Source organism: Balaenoptera ricei, chromosome 5 (genome assembly GCF_028023285.1).
Source record: "Balaenoptera ricei isolate mBalRic1 chromosome 5, mBalRic1.hap2, whole genome shotgun sequence".
Taxonomy (NCBI): Eukaryota; Metazoa; Chordata; class Mammalia; order Artiodactyla; family Balaenopteridae; genus Balaenoptera; species Balaenoptera ricei.
Genome location: NC_082643.1, coordinates 138,395,033 through 138,417,577, shown reverse-complemented (window position 1 = coordinate 138,417,577; position 22,545 = coordinate 138,395,033). Strand labels below are relative to the sequence as shown.

At 37.2% G+C, this 22,545-nt stretch overlaps 1 protein-coding gene across 9 annotated transcripts in view; it reads left to right on the top strand.

The window, feature by feature from the left end:
- ELF2 (E74 like ETS transcription factor 2) overlaps positions 1-22,545 on the top strand; it is a 93,824-nt gene that overhangs the window by 34,790 nt on the left and 36,489 nt on the right. For 7 of the 9 annotated variants that reach the window (XR_009503372.1, XM_059923612.1, XM_059923611.1 and 4 more), the window contains exon 4: positions 6,786-6,951. The exons of 1 other annotated variant lie outside the window; for it this stretch is intronic. Coding sequence is in view for 6 of the 8 variants with exons in the window: in XM_059923612.1 (XP_059779595.1) it covers positions 6,786-6,951 (166 nt within the window). In the remaining 2 variants the exon portion in view is untranslated. Of the gene's footprint in view, positions 1-6,785; positions 6,952-13,750; positions 13,854-22,545 lie in introns of those variants that run through there. One more of the 9 variants, XM_059923623.1, reaches the window with a different exon arrangement.

Sequence of the window (22,545 nt, the reverse complement as noted above, 5' to 3'; positions counted from 1 at the left end):
TGGACATGCAATAGTTACTCAGTCCATTTCTGATGAGTGTGCTTTCTTTCTCTTTCTTGTCTTTTTTTGCATCATGAACATCTTGGTTGGGGGACTTGTCTTAAAACTGTGTTTGCTTAGCAAGCACACTTTTTATTTTAGTGACATATTTATTTGAAATGGCTTCTGGGGTTAAACACTGGGGAGGAGATCGGTCCCCCAGAGCTGCCACACTGCATATTTCATTTTCGATAAGGCTTTGAAGGTGACCTTACTTTACCACAGAAGGAAAAATGTGAAACAAATGTGTGTATTTTTTAATATACTCCTGAATTTCATGTCTTTCGATGTATCTCTAACATAGGAGAGTGATAAAAGGATTGCACCACCACTGCCTTCAGCCATTTTACGAATATTTGTCTTTGGAAACTTTTGATGCCTGGAGAGCGATGACTTGAGTGCGTTATAAAAGCACTTCCTAAGTGAACACTGCAGTATTGCCCTTGTCCTGCCTCTTTACACTAAGAATCTCCCTCCTTGAATGGAAGTTTCTGAGCACTGTAAGTTGGTAGGATTGCCAGATAAAATATAGCCTGTCCAGTTAAATTTGAATTTCAGATAAACAACAAATAACTTTTTACTTTAAGTATGTTCCAAATATTGCATGGGGCATTCTTGACGTATTATTTGTTTATCCGAAATTCACATTTGGGTGTCTTGTGTCTGTATTTGCTAATTCTGACAGTCTTAGCTTATGGAGAGCTATGTAAGTTGTGCCAACACCTGCTGAAGCGGCGTTCACGCATTTTAATCATTGCATATTTTGGTGACTTGAGCAAGAGTGTGGTGACCCTAAATAAAATAACCTGGTGGATATGTAAGTTTTTAGTATATTATTGTAAAACAAAGACCCCCCCGATTCGTTTCTTTTCCACCCTTCTTCTCCAGTAAAAATAGCTAACTCCGCCCTACAGTGCAAAGCAGTAATTACCTGCGTATCTCTGTGCAGTGGCCATTGGCCCCTATCATTTGGCAGAAAAAAGCTCATGAAGTTACTCGCCATCGTAGATTAGCAAATGTTGGAATTTATGAGTAACTGTTAATATTAAAATTTAGTGAGCTTTATCTTTCTTTGAACCAAGCTACAAATACTTAAATGCCAGTTTAGTTTGTATGAGGTGTGTATTGTTGAGGAGGATATAGAAATTGACTTGCTATAAAAATGGATTTGATATAAAAATGGACTCTTGCTCTCAATCATCTTATTATCTTGTCAAGGAGTTGGATATGTAAACAGGCAGTTATAATACAGGGTAATGCAGAGTGGTAATAATAGGTAAACGACTTGTCATGGAAGTACTTGGTATGGAAAAATTGATTCAGATTAGGGGATTGTAGAAGACTCCCTGGAACTGTGTGCTGAGTGGATGAAAAGGAGTTGGACAGATGACGGGAGGTAATTTCAGCAAAAATCATGGACACTTTCACTTTTGGGAACAGTAGATATTTACCGTCTCGCAGTTCTGGAGGCTAGAAGTTTGAAAACAAGGTTTGGCAGAGTTGGTTCTTTCTGAGGGCTGTGAGAGAGACTCGCTTCCATGCCTCTCTCCTAGCTTTTGGTAGCTCCAGGTGTTCCTTGGTTTGTAGATGATGTTCTCCCTGTGACATTGTCTCCCCTCTGTATGTATCTCTCTGTGTCCAAATTTCCCCTTGTTATAAAGACACAGTCATATTGGATTAGGGCTCATCCTAATGATCCCATCTTAACTGGATCATCTGCAAAGACCCCATTTTCAATCAGTGAATCAGTGAATCAGTATTTGGGGGGTTAGGATTTCAGCATCTTTTAGGAGACACAGATCAACCGTTAACAGGTAGGTGGAGGGTTATATTTCACAGAATGTTAAAAACCGTTGTTGAGTATGTTCAACTTTCCTTTTAGACAAAAGGGTATTCATGAAAACTTTTTGTATAAAGAAGTAATACAAAAAATTCTGATTGTAATGTGAAAAGATGCCCTCCAAAGTTGAGAGCAAGTAGTAGGTTTAAATACTATTACTATGGTTACAGTGTAATGATGGATATCACTAATTGAGTACTTACTTTGTGCTAGACACTGAGCTGAGTACTTTGTGATGTTTAATTTTCAGGGGACTTCGTGAGGTATGAGTCATTACTGTAACCTCTTTTTTTAAATATGAAGAAACTGAGGTTTAGAGAAGAACACAGAGTGGGGGAACAGGGAGAGATGTTGATAATTTGTTCCATTTAGACATGTTAAGTTTGAAGTATTGGCTGAGCATTCCTATAATGATGTTAAGTTGGTAGTTTAAAATTTGGTTCTGGAGTTCAGGAGATGGGCCAGAGTAGAAGACAGATATTTTGTAATTGTTAGTACAGATGTGCTATTTGAAACTGTAAGAACGGGTGGACTTGCCTGGGAAGGTACTATACAGTAAAGAGAAAGGAGGTGCTGAGGACAGAACCTTGGTAATGTGGCTACATTTGAGTCACTGGGAATGGAAGAAGAGTCAAGGGGAGATGCTTAAAAGCAGCGTGGTAGAAAGAGAACAAAAACGATGCAAGAAAGAATTTTTAAAATGAGGTGCTGGTTGGACCTTCCCTGGTGGTGCAGTGGTTAAGAATCCGCCTGCCAATGCAGGGGACCACGGGTTCGAGCCCTGGTCCGGGAAGATCCCACATGCCGCGGAGCAGCTAAGCCCGTGCGCCACAACTACTGAGCCTGCGCTCTAGAGCCCGCGATCCACAACTACGGAGCCCACGTGCTACAACTACTGAAGCCCACGCGCCTAGAGCCCGTGCTCCGCAACAAGAGAAGCCACCGCAATGAGAAGCCCGCGTACCGCAAGGACGAGCAGCCCCCCCCCGCCGCTCGCCGCAACTAGAGAAAGCCCGCGTGCAGCAACGAAGACCCAACACAGCCCCAAATAAAATAAATAAGTAAATTAATTAATTTTTTAAAAAATGAGCTGGTCAGTGTATAAGAGTCTGCAGCAAAAGGTAACGGAGGATGAAAACTGAAATAGAATTTGGTCCTTACTGACATTTTGAGAGAGTAGTTTCAATGAGGTGGTAGAATCTAGAATACAAGGTATATGTAGATAAGGAGTCAAGGAGTTAGACTATTTTTTTTTAGAGGTGTGTACAGGTATAAGAAGCAAAGATCTGGAGTTCATTTAAAAGAGAGAAGAGTTGAACTTTTTAAATAAAGATTTTTGCTTTTTTTATGGTTAAAGGCAAGGAACCATAGAAATATTGAAACAAGACAAAACCCAACTAAGGAGTGGGTCCACAATCCTAGTTGATGGGGAAGAGAGTATAGATAGAGGGATTGGCCTGTACAGAATTCTAGTCCTCAAGTATTTCAGTTTAGAAAATTTCCTACCGGTTGGGTATGGGTGGGGGAGTTCACAGTAGAAGATAATCTGAGATTAATGTTACTATTAAAAATACTATTAGATTTTAGAAGAATGAAAGAAGTTATAAGTCCCTTGGACTATATATAAACATTCATTGCTTTGGTCGATATTAGTTTAAATGCTGCTAATGATATTGCTTTCTGAGTTTCTAATGAGTAGAGACCTCATCAGTTTTGAGCTATCCCATGCTTGTCTTTAATAGCTGTTGTTTAGCTGGGTGGTACTGAGTGTGGGCTGTGATTATAAAGCTGATCCAGGAGCATGAATGAAGATTCAATTGTCAGTGTACCCCATTTGTGAAAAAGAATTTTTTTCTAATGTTAGCAAGTTGGACTCATCTTTTGCCTTATACAGAGTAGGAAATTCAAGGTTAATATTCAGTGTGTACTGTCTTTTTAAAAAGTCACTGTATCTTTGTTTTGTAGTTTATTTAAAAATTTTGTGCAATGTTTTATACAAAGCAAGAGTGTATAAAATATATATGTTTCAACTTAAGAATAACAAAAAGAGGACATATTACCTATTGCTCAGGTTAAAAAGTAGAAATTATTAGTATTTTAGAATACTAAGTGTGCCCCACCTCCTATCCCCATCCCTGTTCCCAGAGGTGCCATTATCCTGACTTAATGTGTTTACATGCCTTTACTTTTCCTTACAGTTTTATTGTCTGTGGATATTTCCTAAGCAACATATCATTTACTTTGAAAAGATGAATAGTGTACTAAGCTAACTGAGTTAGGAAGGGGCGGGCAGCATTACCATAGTTAGGTGAAAGCTTCCAGGAAACAAGCTGACTAGTCAGGCATCAGGTTCCCTGAGCTTGAAGAGTTTCTACTCAGGTAATCATTAAGCAGTGTAATGAGTTAATTTTGGAAACATAGGGCACCATCTTGGTCAGGTATCTGTCATTGCTGTAGTATGGGCTGGGTATTGCAGGTTTGTTCAGCAAGTATATGGTCACATGGAAAGAGTGCTGTTCTTTATTTTTGGTTTCTGAGCTCTTTGTGGTCTTCCAACACTTAGGAATGGATTAAAGCAGAATCTTTACCTCATCTGGGAGGTGAAAATGAGAGGTCTCAGCTGATCCAGGTAGCAAGGCAAGGTGGAGTGAGTAGGTACATCAAGACAAGCCAGATATAAATAAAAATCTGGACATCCTGTCCTTAGGGACAATGTCAGTGGTTATCTTGGTGATGACAGTTTCAGGAGTCACATCACTACAGCTGAACTAGTTGCCCTTTAAATCCAGTGCACAGCTGGCATCCTGGAACTTCTCTTCACAATCCAGTCCTCCTAAAGATTACTATTGTCTCTCTCCCACATTGGATCTTCTTTATTCTGTATCCTAAGTTATCGTCTTTGCTAAAAATTTACTTTTTTGGTGGAATACTCTCTCCAGTTGCTTCTTGAGAAAAGATGCATGGAAGGTAAACATTTTGAGGTCTTTTATGTCTGAGAAAATATCTTTATGCTACTTTCATAAGGTGGTTTGGGTGAAGAATTCTAGGTTGGAAATAATTTTCCTTTATAATTTTGAAGAAATGTCTCCATTGTCATCTTCCTTCCAATATGACTGTTGAGAAGACTGAAGTCTGAGTCCTGATTCTTTGTATGTGAGCTGTATTTTCTTTCAAGAATCTTATAGAATCTTCTTTTTGTTCCCTGGTTGTGATATTTCACAATGGTGTGCCTCAGTGTAGGTCTCATTCTTTATTTGTTTATGCTAAACACTTGGTAGGCCCTTTCAAATGGGCAGCTCATATCCTTCAGCTCTAGGAAAATTTCTGAAATTCTTTCATTTCCTTCCAACCTCCCCTGCCCCCGTCTCTGGAACTCCTGTTATTCAGATATTGGTCCTCCTGGACTGGTCCTCTAATAGTGTTCCTGTTTCTCTCCCTGTGACTTTTTGGTTTTTTTGCCCCGAGGCATGTGGCATCCTAGTTCCCTGACCAGGGATCGAACCGACACCCCCTGCATTGGAAGAGCAGTTGTTTTTGTTTTGTTTTTTTAATGTATTTATTTATTTATTTATTTATTCTTGGCTGCGTCAGGTCTTAGTTGAGGCACGCGGGATCTTTCACTATGGGGTGCAAGCTCTTCACTGTGCCGTGTGGGCTTCTCTCTAGTTGTGGCACACGGGCTCAGTAGTTGCTGAGTGCGGGCTCTCTCCTCGTGGTGCGTGGGCTTAGTAGTTGCGGCGCGGGCTTAGTTGCCCCGCGGCATGTGGGATCTTAGTTCCCCAACCAGGGATCGAGCCTGCGTCCCTGGCACTGGAAGGCAGATTCTTAACCACCGGACTGCCAGGGAAGCCCCCTGCTTCTCTCCTATATCTTTTTTTCTCTGGTTCCTGGAAGACTTGCCTCAGTTTTATTCTCCATGCCTCTTTTTTCATTTCAGCTATTGTGTTTTTAATTTCTAAGAAATCTTTATTTTTTTAATGTTCTTTATTAAATTGTATTCTGTTCCTGTTTTATGGATATAGCTTCTCTTATCTCTGTGAAAAATATGAATATATAAATGTATATGTGTGTAAGTGATATGTTTTGTGTTAGAGGCGTTTCCTTGGGTGACTGTAATACTTGGCTGTCTGCTCATGATTAAAGGTGGAGGACGAAAAAGCTGATTGGGAATTCTATTTTTGGTACAGCACTGATGCTAGCAAATGTGCCTTTATACCTCAAAGATGCTCTTGTTTTTCTCTCTCCAGAAAGTAACTCTCCAATCTTCTGCTGAGGTGGGGAAGGGCCTGTTGCCTAGCATCATGGAGGAGGGAGCAGGTCTAGGAATAAAAGTGCTTTTCAAACAACTTTCATGGAATCTTCCTTGTTTTAACCCCCTTCTTCTTTGTCTGTCACCTCCTGCTCCTCTATTTCCAGAAGTAATTGGTATTGCCTTCTGTGGATTCTCCAGTGTAAAGTGTGTTGTGTGTCATTTATTTTTTGCTGCCAGGCTATGATTTGGCTTTCCTGGGTCTGCTAAACCACTTAATAATATTCATCCATCCACTATCAGTCTTTCAAGATTTTGTTGCTCTTATCTCTTCTTATGAGTTTATGTCTAAAAAAGTCTTTTATAGCATTTTAGTGGGCTTTCATGAGAGAGTGAAATTATATGCCTGTTTTTAATTTGCCATCTTAATCCTAAAGCCCTGATTATTTAAAATGTTTGATATAGGTCTCACCTCTTGAGACGTGAAAAGATTATTAAAATTAGCCCTTTTCATCTCTCGCTTTGGTTTTTACATTCATATTTATAATACATGACACTCGTTTGAACTCCTTGAGACTGTAGGAACTCAAGGATTTATAAGTGAATCCAGAATTTGTGAATGAAGAGGTTGATTGTTTTTAAAATTTGCTCTTGTAGGAAAGTGGAAAGGTTTCTGAATCTCCAGCAGTGGTTGTGGAACCAGTTCCAAGTGCCAGATTAGAGCAGGGCTATGCAGCCCAGGTTCTGGTTTACGATGATGAGACTTATATGATGCAAGATGTGGCAGAAGAACAAGAAGTTGAGACCGAGAATGTGGAAACAGGTAGACATCTCATTCAATGTTCATTATTTATAACTTTCTCATTTTGTAAGCGTCAACATTACTATTGCCAGTTGAATAATATTACCGAAAAACCTCTTTTTAATGCTATTTAGTATAGCTTGGAAACAAGTGAAATATCTCTTGTTTAAGGGAATTGATATATATAAAGTTCTACATTATAATTCTTTGAAGTCCAACAGAGTCTCATATCATGGACCCTAAGGACAAAATAACAGACCCATAATAATAAAACTATTTTTGTCATTTTTTTTTTCTGGGAGTGGAAATATTGACTAGTTGTTATTTATTTGTAGAAGTCAATAGGCTAGTATACTAGATTTTTTTAAATTCAAAACATAAATACAGCATTCTCATTCCATAGTAGATTAGAGTTTCTTTTAACCAATATCGGAGCAGTATGATTTCTTTTTTCCTAGGTCAGAAGCATCTTTGTAGTAGTCTGTCAGCTTCCTCTTCCCTTTTTGTCTTCTTAGAAATTTTGGTATTTCAGTATGTCTGTGGTGAGATAACTGTATGTTTAATTGGGCATTAGTATGTATAATTCTTGGAGAAACCTTTTCATTTTTGCCATTGACCATAAAGAAAAAAGAGTTTTTTACCAGAAGGATTATAGTGACAATTTTATAATAATAAACATTAAATTTATCTGTATCAGTTAATAGAGAAAAAGAATCCTTATATTTGGTTTACAATCCTAACAAAAATTCTTAATACTTTAGATAAATTTCTTTAAATGTAGCAAAGTCTCATGATTAAAAATTTTGTGTATTTGACGTCTTTCTGCTTGTTGAGGCCCAGCAGCACTCCCTAGTTGTTTTTTTTTTTTTTTGGTTGAGCTGAGGGGTTGGAAGTTACCTTGCTCTTCGGAGCAGTGATGGGAACAGTGCCAGCAGACCCCACGTGCAGTGGTGATCAAGTCATCTTATCGAAACAGGTAGCTAAACACTTCATAAAGTCTTCGTGACTGTAGTCTGGAGTGGTACTCGATTTACAGTGCAAGTGGCAGGAAGATACATAGGTTTTCTTTTGAGAGTTTGGAGAGCTTTCCAGTCCGAAGCTAGAAGGTTAATGGTAGAGATGAATTTTCTTCTTGAGAAAAAGAATAAGAAGAACTTAGAAAAGTATTATGCAGGACGATATCTTGAAGTAGATATTGTAACTGATTTTATTATAGGAGCATAACTAAAGAGAAAACTAATGGGACAAGAAAAAAGTATGATAGCTTAAGTTGAATGAAAAAAAGTAGAACTGATTGAAATTTCCGGAAAATGTTTTGATCAAAAAAAAAAAAAAAAAGGGAAGACTGATTTTGGTAGCAAATCGGAAACTTTGAAAAATGAAAACTACAGTGCCAAATTTGCGTCAGTAGAAATTTAAATTCACGTTAAAATACCAGAGCATGTTGACCGACTCTTATTCGTTGTACACTTGATGGTCAACAGTTCATTAATTTAAATTAATCTGGTAAAAACAATTCCAAATAGGAAGCGAATATAATCCATTTAAGGGATTTTATTTTCTTCATCTTCTTGAACTCTGAAGGTGATGATATCATTTGCAGGGCAAAGATGTGAGTGATTATAATATTGAAAAAGAGGATGTACAAAGTCTGGATAAAAGAACAATTACTTTTGTGGTATTTTAAAAGTAGTTTTTGAATACTTGATAATGTTTTTTAGGTTTTTTTTTTCTTCAACACTAAAAGGAAATTTTGGTAAATAACTTAGCTTATTCTAAAATAGTCTAAAAGTAACCTGAGAAGTTCATCTTACATTTTCTTTTTAATTCCATTCTGGCTCATGGATTTTTTAAAACCCACTTTACCTCTAAAATCCATATTACTTCTAAAAATAAGACTAGTATAGTGTAGTTATTCTTGGCTCTCCTTATAGAAGAACACTGTAAAATGCAGAATTCAGATACAGCTCTTTTAAAGGCAATGCCAAATTCAGACTGAAAACTACTTGCTCGTACATCCGTAATCAGAACAGTTTAATACACTCACATTTATTCATCAGAAGGCCTGCAGAACTTGGAGACTACAATATACTAATTTATTTAAAAATAGCATGGCTCATAGTAACTTAGTAAGATTGTTAATATACATAGTTTAGTTTAGAATCAGTTAATCTGAGCTTCATTTTGTTTCTACTTAAAGACTAAAATGCGTTTTTAAATGAGTTGAAATCTAAATAAATTTTCATTCTCCTGATATCTAGAACCTATGTAGATGAAGAAGGGTTGTTATGACTTAATGTAATGCATACTTCCTTTTAGGTAGTGGATTAGGATTGGGTTCATTTCTTGTGGTGATAATAAATTTTAACTTAAATCCCAGATATATGTAGGTTTTGGAGAGGAAGATGACTGGGAAGTAAAGGAAAGGAATATTTATAAGATGGCTACAGCAGTTTCTGTTTGGTGAATTGGTGGAAATGAGATCTGTAGAGGATAAGATTTCCTTTTGTACGTCTAGGAAATACTTCCTGGAGTGCTCCTACATTATAATTTAGATTATATTAGTCTAAAAAGTGTTCATAATTATATTTATTGATCTGTTATATCAGTTCCCGGCATGTTCTCATTGAAGTTTTTTTCTTTTATTCCTGTATGCCCATGCATATGTGTCCATACCAGAAACAGTATTATTCATGGTGTCAGTCATCCAGGCAGGAGTACTAAAGTCATATAATGATGTACATTTAGCTGTCTTCATTATTTTGTGTATAAAATGATTTCTTATTTTGTTAGTAGTAATTATAGGCTATCTTGCTTCACTTTTTTACAGACTGAACATCTATATTTCCCTCACAGAGCTTGTGTGTAATAGTAATCCTCTCTTAAATTATATAGGAAAAACCAAGTATATTTTAAAACTTTAAAAATAGACATATTCATCTAAACCTGTAAATTGCTTTTTGATAATAACAAGTTTAGTCATCATAAAGAGCCTTTGAGGAGTAGTAACGAAGTATGCATGAAGGGTGGTCTCGACTCTGGCAGGCCGAAATACCTCTGCCAGTGGCTGCAGAGTCCAGCAGTTTCTGGAGGCCTCTGGAGAGTGATGTGGTGAGTCGGGGGTGAAGAGGAGTCTCTTGGCTTCCCTACTGAGATGTGGAAATTCAGTTTTTATGTTCACCCCTTAAATATATAATATTTATATTTTATATATATATAAATTTTAATAGGTTATTACAGATTACCATGTAAAAAGTAACAAGTTTATACCAATGCCATCAATAATAGATAAGTTTTGCTGGAAATCTTTTAAGACTTGGCTGCAAAGACTGAGCTGTTGCGAATATGTTTCTTCCTCTTGCACCTTAACTTAACCTATATTTATCCTCATAAGCTTCCGCTTTAACTTATGAGAATATATCAGTAAATACTTTGTATTTGTTATGTGCTGGGGCACTGTGTTCAACATGTTTTTTTCCCTCAAGGTGGTAGTAATTTATATTTTGTGGAGATAAAATATATATATTATAATCAAAATATAAAGCAGTGTAGAATCCGTTGAGCACTATTTACAAATTCAGAGAAATTTTCAGAAGAGGAAAGTTCAATTTACAGCATTAGGGAGTGTTTTAGAGAGAGGAGGAGGACAAGTGGTAGGATTTGGCTGGGCAGATATCAGGTAGGCGAAAGGCGCGTAGACTGAGGGAAATACAGTTAACAGGTGGGTGGGGTGTAGACATTTGAGGTATGTTTAGAAGATACTGAGTAAATAACATATTAATAGGAGGTTCCGTTAAGAACTGTGGCTAGATTGTGATTTGAACCTAAGAGTTAGTAATCAGCCATATAAAAGACAAAGATTTGGAAGGTTTTGAGTGGAAAGTACTAAGTGATTAGTATCTCAGTAGATAGAGAATGGATTGTAGGGAAAAGATGAGGCAGAAAGACTAGCTCTTGTAGTATGTATGACTCAGGGATGGCTTGAGAAGTATTAAAACAAGGTAGAAGCAATAGGAACAGAAGGGGCTTATATAAGCACTTCTACTATGTGAGATCTAATAAGACTAGGCATGATAGATTAGGGGGAGAAACATAGATAGGTAAGGTATTACTCAGTTTTTTGACCCTAATAATGGCGAAAGTATCATAAAGAGTTTTGAGGAAGGCAAGACTGTTTGGGGAAGCAGTTAAGTTTGATAATAAGCATGTTGATTTTGATTTGAAGCAGAGCATCTAAGGGGAAATAATTAGGTATTTAAAGATGTGCAAATGTATGGTCAGTGTCCCATTACAAAAGAGAGGGCATATTCAAATTAGGATAATTTACGGAATGTTTCAATAAATGGCTAGTTACAAGTGTGTCGGCAAGTGTAGGGTAACCGTCAGTGATGGGGTGGTACTCCAGAGCTAGCAGGAGCAGGGCTGTTTCTGTCCTTTGGCCCAAGGGCCAAACAGAGGGAAGGGTTCCTGGAACCCAGAAGGAGAGCCCTGGAGAGAGGCTTACCTTGAGAGAATCTGGGACCTTTGATCAAAGGACATAGCTGACCTGAGGGCAGTGCCCCAGAGAGGGGGCCAGGGAAGTCAGCCTCCTGGGACAGAGCGAAGGGTGGAGTACAGATCCGTAGGGGCAAATGGAAGGCCATCTAGTACAGCTGACGCTTAGTACAGAAAGGTCAAGCGGAGACCAGCTTGGGATCATCCTCACTGAAGCCATGGGAATACATGAAAACTCCAAGGGGAAAGGAATTTGAGAGATTTCCCCAAGGGGAAGATTTTTAAATTCTATATTTGTCACTCTGTGATAGATAACAAAGGACACAGAATTAAGAAATTAACTTTAGGGAATGTTTACATTTTGAAGACAAGAAGAAGAGCCAAAGAGTAGTCAAATATAATAAAAAATCCTGGGTGACTAATCCGGAGCTTAAATTTTTTTTTTTTTTTTTTTTTTTCTTTTAAGCCTTTTAAGTGGCTCTCTTTAGTAAGAAAGGGAAGAATATTGATTGGGTTAGTTAGTCCTGGTTTCAGGTTTCCACTTGATCACTTACTTGGCAGTATTTAACTGTTTCAGAGTATATCTCACTGTCGTAAAATAGGAATTCAGTGTTGTGAGGATTATATAAAATAAACCTATAAAGCACAGCACTTGTGATGTAAGTGCTCTGTAAGCGTTCCTTAACTTCATTAAAACCTTTCCTTGGGCCTTCAGATATGGAGAAGGTCTTTTATACATTAAAACAACATTTGTTTAATACTTCTCTGTTGTAGTTTTCTCTTTCCGTTCACTTTGACTTTTTAAAATGACAAATAAATGTTTTATACCTTAAGTCTGTACTTTTTCCTTCTCATTCCTTCCTTAACTTACTGTGCTCTGGCATCTACATTTATCATTCTCCTGAAGCTCTTTGTTTATCAGATTTCGAAGTCCACTCCTCTACCAAATTCATTGACTCACGGAATCATCCAGAAGTAGAGCCTTTTAAATCTGGCCTTCTTATCTACAGAAACACTGTATTCTAGCAGTTTTCCTTTCTGCCCTTCTCATGGCTGTGCTATTTATGCTTCTGAGCTTTTGCTCAAATATAGTTTTCTATCAAGAATGTCTTTAAGTATTATCCATTCCTTCAGGCCCAACCACATGAAGCTGTCCGCAGCAATTGTGGCCTACGTTAAACACTCCCTTTCCTGATCTTCTGTGAGACCATCTGGACTTAGACACATGATCATTGACTTTCTTACACTGTTCTTGTGTGTATACTCCTTTTGTTTTCAAAGTGAGCATACAAGCCCCTGAGTACAGAGCCCATATTTTTATTTTGTTGAATATAGCATATAATACAGAGTTTAACACATAGCTGTTAAGAAATACAGACTGAAGCAAATTGAGTTTTGACTTAGAATTGCAGTATAATGAAGAACCATCTATGTAAAATCTTAAATATGTTTTCTTTTTTGTTTATATGCTAAATATTGAATACCGTAGGGTTATTTAAAATATAAAAAGGTAGTCATCCAAAAAACATAAATATGGTCATCCAGAATATATCAAAGCCATAATGTTGTCATACTTAGATTAACTTCATCTTAAAATCACAGTTAGTTTTAGTCATTCTTGCTTACACCTAAATTTGATTTTTTTTTTTTAATAATAAAAGCAATACGCGTTCATTGGAAAAACTGGAAAGTATTACAAAGAATAAACAGTGAAAATCACCCATAATCTTACCAGTGAGGGGGCAGTAACTACCACGTTTCTAAATTTCCCGCTGGCCTTTTTTATGTATGTTTTAAGCATATTTAGCATCTTGTTATGTAATACACGTAGACTTATTTATTAATCTTTACTAACAAACATTGGCTCAAAGGGATCTGGTAGCTTCCTACTTCTCTCTTCTGCTCATTGGGAACAGGACTTTGGTTTTTAACCAAGTATCAAAACATAAAAGGTTGGTCTTATTAGTTAAATTAATTATCAAGAGAACTTAGAAAACTTTTTTTTTTTTTTTTTTGTGATCAACAAAATTGTGTTTAGAGGTTAGTTGAAAAGATAGATGAATGATAAGAATTTTTATATACTTCAACAAGAAAGTAGTGCTTTTTTTTAATAAATGAAAGTTCAGGTTTTTGAAATGCAGTTTTGAAAAATAAAACCAGATTTCTATTGAAAAATAAGATAAGGAACCACATTTCTTTCTTGAAGACTCTCAAGACTAGGTTGACCTCACGATGAGCCTTGATAACTTTTGTATGTGTTATACCATCAGAAATCCTCCCTGTGGCACAAAAGGACTCTTTTAATTAGAAAATATTGTTGCCACAGGGAGGTAGAAGATCGACATGAAAAACTGGGGATCTGAAAAGGAGCCCCTACCCTAGGATTACCTGAAGGTGAAACAGATTGAGCCAGAAGGAAGACAATGCTGGTAGGTTGGTCTTTAATTTATTAAGAATGTTTGCAACTTTACATTTAACTACAATGATTTCAGCTGTGTTTCCGTATTTTTGTTTAAAGGGTGACAGCGATCCCTCCTTGTGGAGGGAGAAAGATTATAATAGTATTTTTCCGCCTAAGGAATCTGCTGTCTAAGTTAATTCCCTGCCGTGTCCCTAATATCTGTTTCTTCTATAGACAAAACTCTAGGTCTGTCTCCCGCCTTCACTTCCTTCGAAGTTACCGCTGACTGAACATCTTCAAGTCTTTTTTTTTTTTTGTGTGTGTGTTATTTCTGCTTCTAATCTATACTTTTTCCTAAAATAATTTTTTAAGAAGTGTTTTCTTTCAATTATCTATTTTCTTGAATTTAGCCTGGTCACTAGTTTTCTAAAAAGGTAAAATGTGAATCTTAAGTTTATTTAGTTTTGATTCTAGAATTGTGTGAATTATAATTATACTATTATTTAGATTAGTTAGAAAGCCTTATTAGAGAGAAGTTTTTAATATTTTATTAACAGTATTTCATTTAAGATGCCATCAATTGTAAGAAACGTTATTTTTAGACCACTAAAAGAAAAACCTGCCGGCAATTACAAATTTTAGGATATCGTCAGTTGTAAAATACATCCTGATTTCAGAGATGTCAAAATGTGAAAAAATGTATGTCTTAGAATTAATGAAATATGTTATCATGCAATTCTGAATCGTCCTGAAATTCCCATTATCTGGGAATTGGATATTAAAATATCAGGTTCATGAAAAATGGAGGTGAGTTGCAGTTGTGGAAGTCCCTGCATGTGCTGAGTATGATCTCTAAATTCTTTACTGTCATTTAAGAGAGGGTATTTAAAAAACCATTTAACTATACTGTTTAACAGTATACAAAGTAACCATATAAGGTAATAAATTAACGGAGGGTATAGAAGATGAAAAAGTATTTTAATAAGATGCTTTTACTTAATCAGTAGGTAGAGCTTGGGAATTCCCTGGTGGTCCAGTGGTTAGGACTTGGTGCTTTCTCGGGCCCTGGTCAGGGAACTACGATCCCACAAGCAGCACGGCCAAAAAAAAAAAAAAAAAAAGTAGAGTTTTATCATAATTGTCAGTTTTTAATTGGATTTTGTGATCTAGAAAGAAAATGAAATGAAGCTTCTCTGCTTTCTAAACTATCACTTTAAAACAGGATCCTTCAAGGGCTCTTTAAAGTAGCCACTGATTTTTAGTGCACCTTGAATGGAAGTTTTACAGATTATTAATTATGTGAAGGAGAGTGGCCAAAAGCAAAGAACAACCCTGTCAATTAATAAAACAAATGAAAAGGAATGATTTTAAATGGTATTTGTATGCTTTTCAGGAAACATCTATTTTATATAAAAGGAAAGATAAGTATATCCAGACAGTCGATCATTAGAGGATATTTGTTTAATTTGGGAAACTAGTAGCATTCATTCCTTTGCACTCAGACTTGTTTTTTTAAACACTAATTAACTTCCAATTTTGCATATAACAATGTGTCTAAGTAATACAGTTTTGTTAATTCAGACTGAGGAGAGGGCTAAATACAGATTATATGGAATTTTAAATGAGTAGTACACAAGGTTATAGGTGTTGCCAAGTTGGGATAGCTCAGACTTCTTAGATATACACACAGGAATGCTTTAAAACATGTCTCTAGGCAGATCCATGCATTCATTCCTCAGCCAGCTCTTACTGAGGGCCAGCAGCATGTCAGGCCCAGCTGAATACCTTGTGGCGAATGAACCCTGTCTTTGCCCCCACCAGGCTTTCAGCTTTGTGGAGAAGGTGAACAGTTAAACACGTTGTTACAATAAAATGTGATGAGTTAACGTTGTGATAGGATTAATGAAAGGTTTAGAGAGTATACAGTAGGGGAATGGCTAGGAGGTCAGAGAATGCCTCCCTGAGGAAGTGACATTTAAACAGGTTTGAAGGGTCTGAAGCAATTGGCCAAGCAGAGAACAGCACGTCTGAAAGTCTGGAGGAACGAGAGCATGGCCTATTTGCTTTGCAGAAAGGAGTTCAGCATGGCTGGAATATGGATTACGAGAAGGAAAGGGGATGAAAGTGAGGCTAAAGAGGTAAAATCTTAACGGGGGAGGACTCTGAAAGCTTTGTACCTGTTTTTTGGGCCTTATCTAAAGGGCAATGGGAAGCCTTTTAAGAGATTTAAACAAAGTATGTTTTTTATACAAATTTAGTTGTTTCCAAAATACTGAGTACTGTGAAATGAAAGGTAAAGGAAGACAGTCAAAGCATTACGTAAAATAAAGACTGAACTCCGTAGCTCCTCATTCACAGTTCCCTGGTTTTAAGCTAGTTGACTATTCTTATTCACTTTCCACTAAATTGCCTGCCTCTGCAGAGGTGGGCTATAGATATGCTCATTGCCCGTACTAAGCTACAAGTTACAGAGATTAAGGTATTTGCACAACTAGCGTTTCTTTTTGGAATCAAAAGGTGGGTGCTTTGGTATAATGCTGTTTCAGGAGAAGGAATCATTGTCCCTTATGCATCCCCCATGCCCCTTTGTAAACTTGGAAAAGGGTCTATGCGTTTTCTCAGATTTGTGAAGGGGACCGTAACTTAGAGGAGGTCAGGAACACTTTTAACACGGCTATTAACTGTTAACTTTAGTGTGTTTTTTAAATGTTTTTATATTGTGGGCCTCTTTGGCCATATGGTGAAGCCTGTGGACCTTCTCTCAGAACAATGTTTTTAAATATATGAAATACCTAGGATTGCCAAGGAACCAAATATATTGAAATGTAGCTTTCAGACTATTTTTAATTGTGACATATTAATACATACGTTTCTTTAATAATGCATTAAATAATGAGATCTAGTGGCAGATCTAATTTACTGCTGTAATTTCAAAGTAGTGACCGTAAAGTATATTTTGAGATATATGTAACAACTATAATATGATATGAAAATATTTTATGATTTCTGTTGGTCGTGAGTCACAGATACTGGGAAAACTACTGTGGTTTGTACTTTTATTTAAAATTAAAGTGCTAAATTTCAGTTGGAATCTAAAAAACAGTTTTCCCAGATCTCATCCATGTCTTATTTTACCTGTCCTCCATATTCTGCCTTATTTCTGCTTTCTTTCCTTAATAACGCATAGTAGGGATCTGAATACAGATTTATGATCTCTGATAAGGAAAAAAACCCTGTCAACTATATACTGGTAGTTTTTCATGTCACTTAATGGATTGACTTAATTTAACTTCTTCTAAAAACATTCTAATGTTTGAACATTAAGTACATTTCTTTAAAGCCTCATCTAGTATTTTATGACCTTTTTGTTGGCTTGAGATCCCTTCTATTTCCATGAGAAAAATTTCTGTGGCCAGTGGCTCTCAGACTTGAGCATACGTCAGAATCATCTGGAGTGCTTGTTAAAACACAGATCGCTAGCCCCCCCTCCAGGATTTGTGACTTAGTGAGCTGGAATTCAAGAATTTGCATTTTAAAAAATATAAATGTATTTATTTATTTATTTTTGGCTGCGTTGGGTCTTTGTTGCTGCACACGGGCTTTCTCTAGTTGCAGCGAGCGGGGGCTACTCTTCGCTGTGGTGCGCGGGCTTCTCATTGCAGTGGCTTCTCTTGTTGTGGAGCACGGGCTCTAGGCGCGTGGGCTTCAGTAGTTGTGGCACGTGGTCTTAGTAGTTGTGGCACGCGGGCTTAGTTGCTCTGCGGCATGTGGGATCTTCCCGGACCAGGGCTCGAACCTGTGTCCCCTGCATTGGCAGGTGGATTCTTAACCACGGCGCCACCAGGGAAGTCCTGAGAATTTGCATTTTTAACAAGTCCCCAGGTGATGCTGATGTTGATACTGCTGGCCCAGGGATCATACTTTGAGAACCATTACCTCGGCTGTTGGGAATGATAGCACCAAAAGAGAGCTTCTGCCATCATGAGAACTCAGTTAATCCTGTAGTTTCTTACTGTGTATAGTATACCCATCACAAAGATTGCTGTTGCGGGTGAAGAGATACTAAAGTTCTTTCAGGCTTATATGAGGTGATGTAATGCATTGCTGCTGTTAATTAATTCACCAGTAAACATTCATTGAGCATCTACTATATACCAGGCACTATTTAGAGCATGGGACTCGAGCAATAGACAAGAGGGGCAATGTCTGCATTCATGCAATACTTAGACTCTAGTGAAGAAAACATGTAAATTCACCATAGTGTAAAATTGCTTTGTCACAAATCAGAATACATAAATTAACAACTCCTGAGATTGTTGTTTAGAGTTAATATTAGCAATTAAGTTAAAATAATAAATTCGTGAATCATTTCTTTTCAAGCAGTTGAAGCAGCAGATAAATTCTCCCTTCTCCTCCTCCATATGTCAGTCTTTAAGTACAGCTGAGATAATGGTAAACGTAATATTTATCATGTACAAAGTACCTATTCTATGCACAGTACTGCTCCTAGGGAGTAAGTGATTCATAGTTGAATAAAACATGGTGGCTGGACTCAAAGAAGGTTACCAACTAAGTTGAGAAAAACAAGTATTTGAGGAAATAATAGTATGAAGTAGATAGGGTTGGGGAAAGGTGAGGAAAGACAAAGAATTGCCAGGTATAGTAGTTAGTGTATAAGTTCCAGGTTGCATTATTGCTATTGTAATGGGTCATATTTAAATGTTATCATAAGGGCACAGTTGACTGGTAAGGCAGAGGGGTTTAGGGACAGAGAAGCAAGTCAGATGGAATTAAGCATTCCCAAATCTCACCTTTTTTTTTTTTTTTAATGTGTGTACAGTACCATCAAAAACATGAGTGACTTTCCCATTCACAAAAAATAAGGGGACAGTGCTAAGAACTAACCGTGTGTGCAGTGGTTAGTTACAATTTGGGAGTGAGATTAGGAGATGAGGTAGGACTAATTTTTATTTAAAAATTTTTCTACATTTCTGTAATTTTTTTTCCATTGAGCATATCAAGGGAAGAAGGAATGTAGCCGGTTTCCTCTCTTACCATTAGACATTATTAAGGTGTAGAGTACCAGTTTTTATATAATAGATATCACATATTCTCCAAGTTTACGTTCAGCATTTGGTCATAACTGGATGTTTGATTTCTTTTTACTTTGTAGATCAGCCAAAATACATATATTACTTAAAAGGAATGAACAATTAAATCTTTAAATTTAATGAAAAATGCTTTTCATATGTTTTCTATAAGACTGAGTCATGATAATAAGTACTTATCCTCCAGGACTTACTTAAGAATATATTTGAACAATATGAATTATTTGTTAGCTAGAACTTAGAGATTTTCTTATCACTAGATGAGCTTGCAAAAGATGACCCTAGAAAGTTTTACGTCAAAAAGAAAGGAGTTATGTCTCTAAACTGGTTAGCAAAATGGGACTTCTTGGTGTGCATGGTGTTTGACAAGACTTTTAGGAGAATCTGAATCCTGTTTTTTTTTTGTTTTTTTTTTAATATATATATCACCTTTTTTCCCCCCTGCAACTTAATCCTCATAAAATAAAGATTTAGAATAATAACTTATAATGAAAAAATTCTTTTGAAGAGGGAATCAAGGATTTGGTTCAAGAGGAGAAAAGAACTCAAACAGGTAGCATCTATTACTACTTGGATTTACAACAGTAAGCTTTAGCCGTTTGATTTGGAAAAACAAGGCTGGCAGAATCACATTTGTTTTTAATCCCATTGCTACATTACAGGCCTGCTTAGGAGGCCCTCAGAAGTGCCAGTTATCTATTTGAGGTAAGAAGACACCGATTATTATGTCTAGGCTTCATCTGCAGGCTATGTTCTGGGAAGAGAGGCCTCCACACACAAAAAAGGAAGAACTTTCGGTGAACCTCATCCATGGGAATAAAAGTAAGGGGCAGAAACCAGTGCATTCAGTTTACCAACTCACAAAGGGAGTCAGGAGTTTTTCATTAGAATTAGTAGCAAGCACTTTAACAAAAAGAACCCCTATATACTTGTTTTTGGCGGCTGCAAGAAATGGGGAGGCTAATGAAAGACTAGTTAATTCTACAATTAATCTTAGGGGAAACAGAATCCTCAGAGATAGAATAGTTGAAAGGAGAAGAAAGCAGACTGAATTTCCTTCCGAGGAAAGAAAAGAGCTTGAGGAGTTGCCCTGTCTTTGAGGCCATTTGCGAGGTTATCTGAGGCTGCCCTTGGTGCGTGTAGCACTTTTTTTGTGTGGGCTCGAACAAGAAATTAGATATAGCCTTGACTGTAAAGGAGCTTGTCTCTATTGGGGAAACTATATAAGAAAACAACTCTTTATAACCTAAAGACTGTTGTGAGAGTGAGGAGGAGAGAGCTGTTAGCTCCTGTAATGGAAAGTTCATATTTTAGCTGAGCCTGGAAAGATAAACTTTCATTTGGGAAGTGTTGAAGAAAAAAAATTCAATGACAGTCATTAAAGTACAGTAAGGAAGACTTTATTCAAGGTTGGGGGGCGCGGGTATTGTGAGAAGTCGTCATTGCCACCCTTTCGTCCCTTACCTCCTAGTTCATTACCAAATCATGTCAGTTTTACCTTCAAATGTATCGTAAGTCTACCAATTTCTTTCCAACTTTATTGCTACTAGCCTAGTCCAACCTGTAGTTATTTTTTATATGAGCTGCTGCTTTGGCCTTTGGCCTTCTAATAGGTCTTGTGTTGATTCCTGCCCACCACCCCTGGAACCCCAAGCAATCCATTCTTCACATTGTAGGCCAGGTGATTGAAAAAATATATTGGGTTGGCCAAAAATTTCCTTTGGTTTTTAAGTAAAAAGACATTTTTCGTTTTCACCAAGAACTTTATTGAACAACGTGTTCACCTCCACTACCTTCTGCCATTTTTCAGGTAACTTCATAATTCCATCTTCCCAAAACTTTTTATCTTTTTGAGCAAAGAACTGTTCCAGGTGCCTTTTACAGGCTTCCAGGGAATCAAAATTTTTTCCATTAAGAGAATTTTCTGAAGACCAAAATAAATGGAAATCCGTAAGTGCAATGTCTAGTGACTATGGCGGATGCATCAGGACTTCCCAGCCAAGCTGTAACAGTTTTTGCCTGGTCATCAAAGAAACATGCGGTCTTGCATTATCCTGATGGAAGATTATGGGTTTTCTGTTGACTAATTCTGGACGCTTTTCGTAGAGTGCTGCTTTCAGTTGGTGTAATTGGGAGCAGTACTTGTTGGAATGAACTGTTTGGTTTTGCAGAGGGAGCTCATAGTAGAGGACTCCCTTCCAGTCCCACCATATACACAACATCACCTTCTTTGGATGAAGACCGGCCTTTGGTGTGGTTGGTGGTGGTTCATTTCGCTTGCCCCACGGTCTCTTCCGTTCCACATTATTGTGCAGTATCCACTTTTCATCGTCCATCACAATTTGTTTTAAAAATGGAACGTTTTCGTTACGTTATCGCAGGCGGCAAGATGGTCAAGAAGGTGTTTTCCGCTTAACTTACGTGGAACCCAAACATCAAAACGATTAACGTAAGCAAGCTGGTGCAAATGATTTTCAGCGCTTGATTTGGATATTTTGAGTATGTCAGCCATCTCCCGCGTGGTATAATGTTGATTGTTCTCAGTGTCTCGATTTGATCGCTATCAACTTCAACTGGTCTACCCGACCATGGAGCATCGTCCAGCGAGAAATCTCCAGCACGAAACTTTGCAGACCACTTTTGACACGTTCCATCAATCACGGCACCTTCTCCATACACTGCACAAATCTTTTTTTTTTGCGTTTCAGTTGCGTTTTTACCTTTCTTGAAATAATAAAGCATAATATGCCGAAAATGTTGCTTTTTTTCCTTCCATCTTCAGTATTAAAATCGCTACAGAAAAATTCACCAATTTTGATAATTTTTTTTTAAATGCATGCTGATATGAGAGCTGTCACAATACAGTCCAACAGAATTGTTTTGAATGAAGTTAAAGACAGCTAAGCGCTACTGGAGCCATCGTACGGAAAAAACCGAACGAACTTTTTGGCCAACCCAATATTTATAAATTGAATCATGATATTCCCTTCCATAAAACCTTCTAGTGGTTCTAATTGCACACAGGATACTAGTCAGGATTTTTAACATGGCTTTCAAGACACTGAATAATTGGGCTCTCCTCTCATCCATCTAGAAACAGTAACAACAATAATAGCAACAAAAAACAGAACCCTAACATTAATATTTCTTTACTGTATTGCCAGGAATAGTTCTTAGAGCTTTATACAATAATAGATTTAATACTTTCAGCAACCCTAGGCTGAATAGCCTTTCTAAGGCTAGACATCTATTTAAGTGGTGGAGCAAGGACTTCAAGTCAGCTAGTACGTCAGCTAGGGCTCCAGAGCCCAAGCTCTTAAGCATTATACTCTGATGAATTACACAATACCCTCACCCCAGACATACACACACACTGTTGTCTTTTCGCCTTTCCATTAATCCAGACTTTACCTTCCCAGGGTGCTCTTGTATGCTGTTTTCTTTCCGGAACATACTGCTTTTCATTTTTCAGCTTTTCGTTCCTGGTCATCTTTTGGATATCAGTTTGAAAGTCACTCTCTCGGAGGGAGGTAGGGGCTTTAGCTGATACTCTTCAGTCTCAACTAGGGCTGTTCTGTTACTTTCGTCAGAGACTCGCATTCCCTTTTCTTT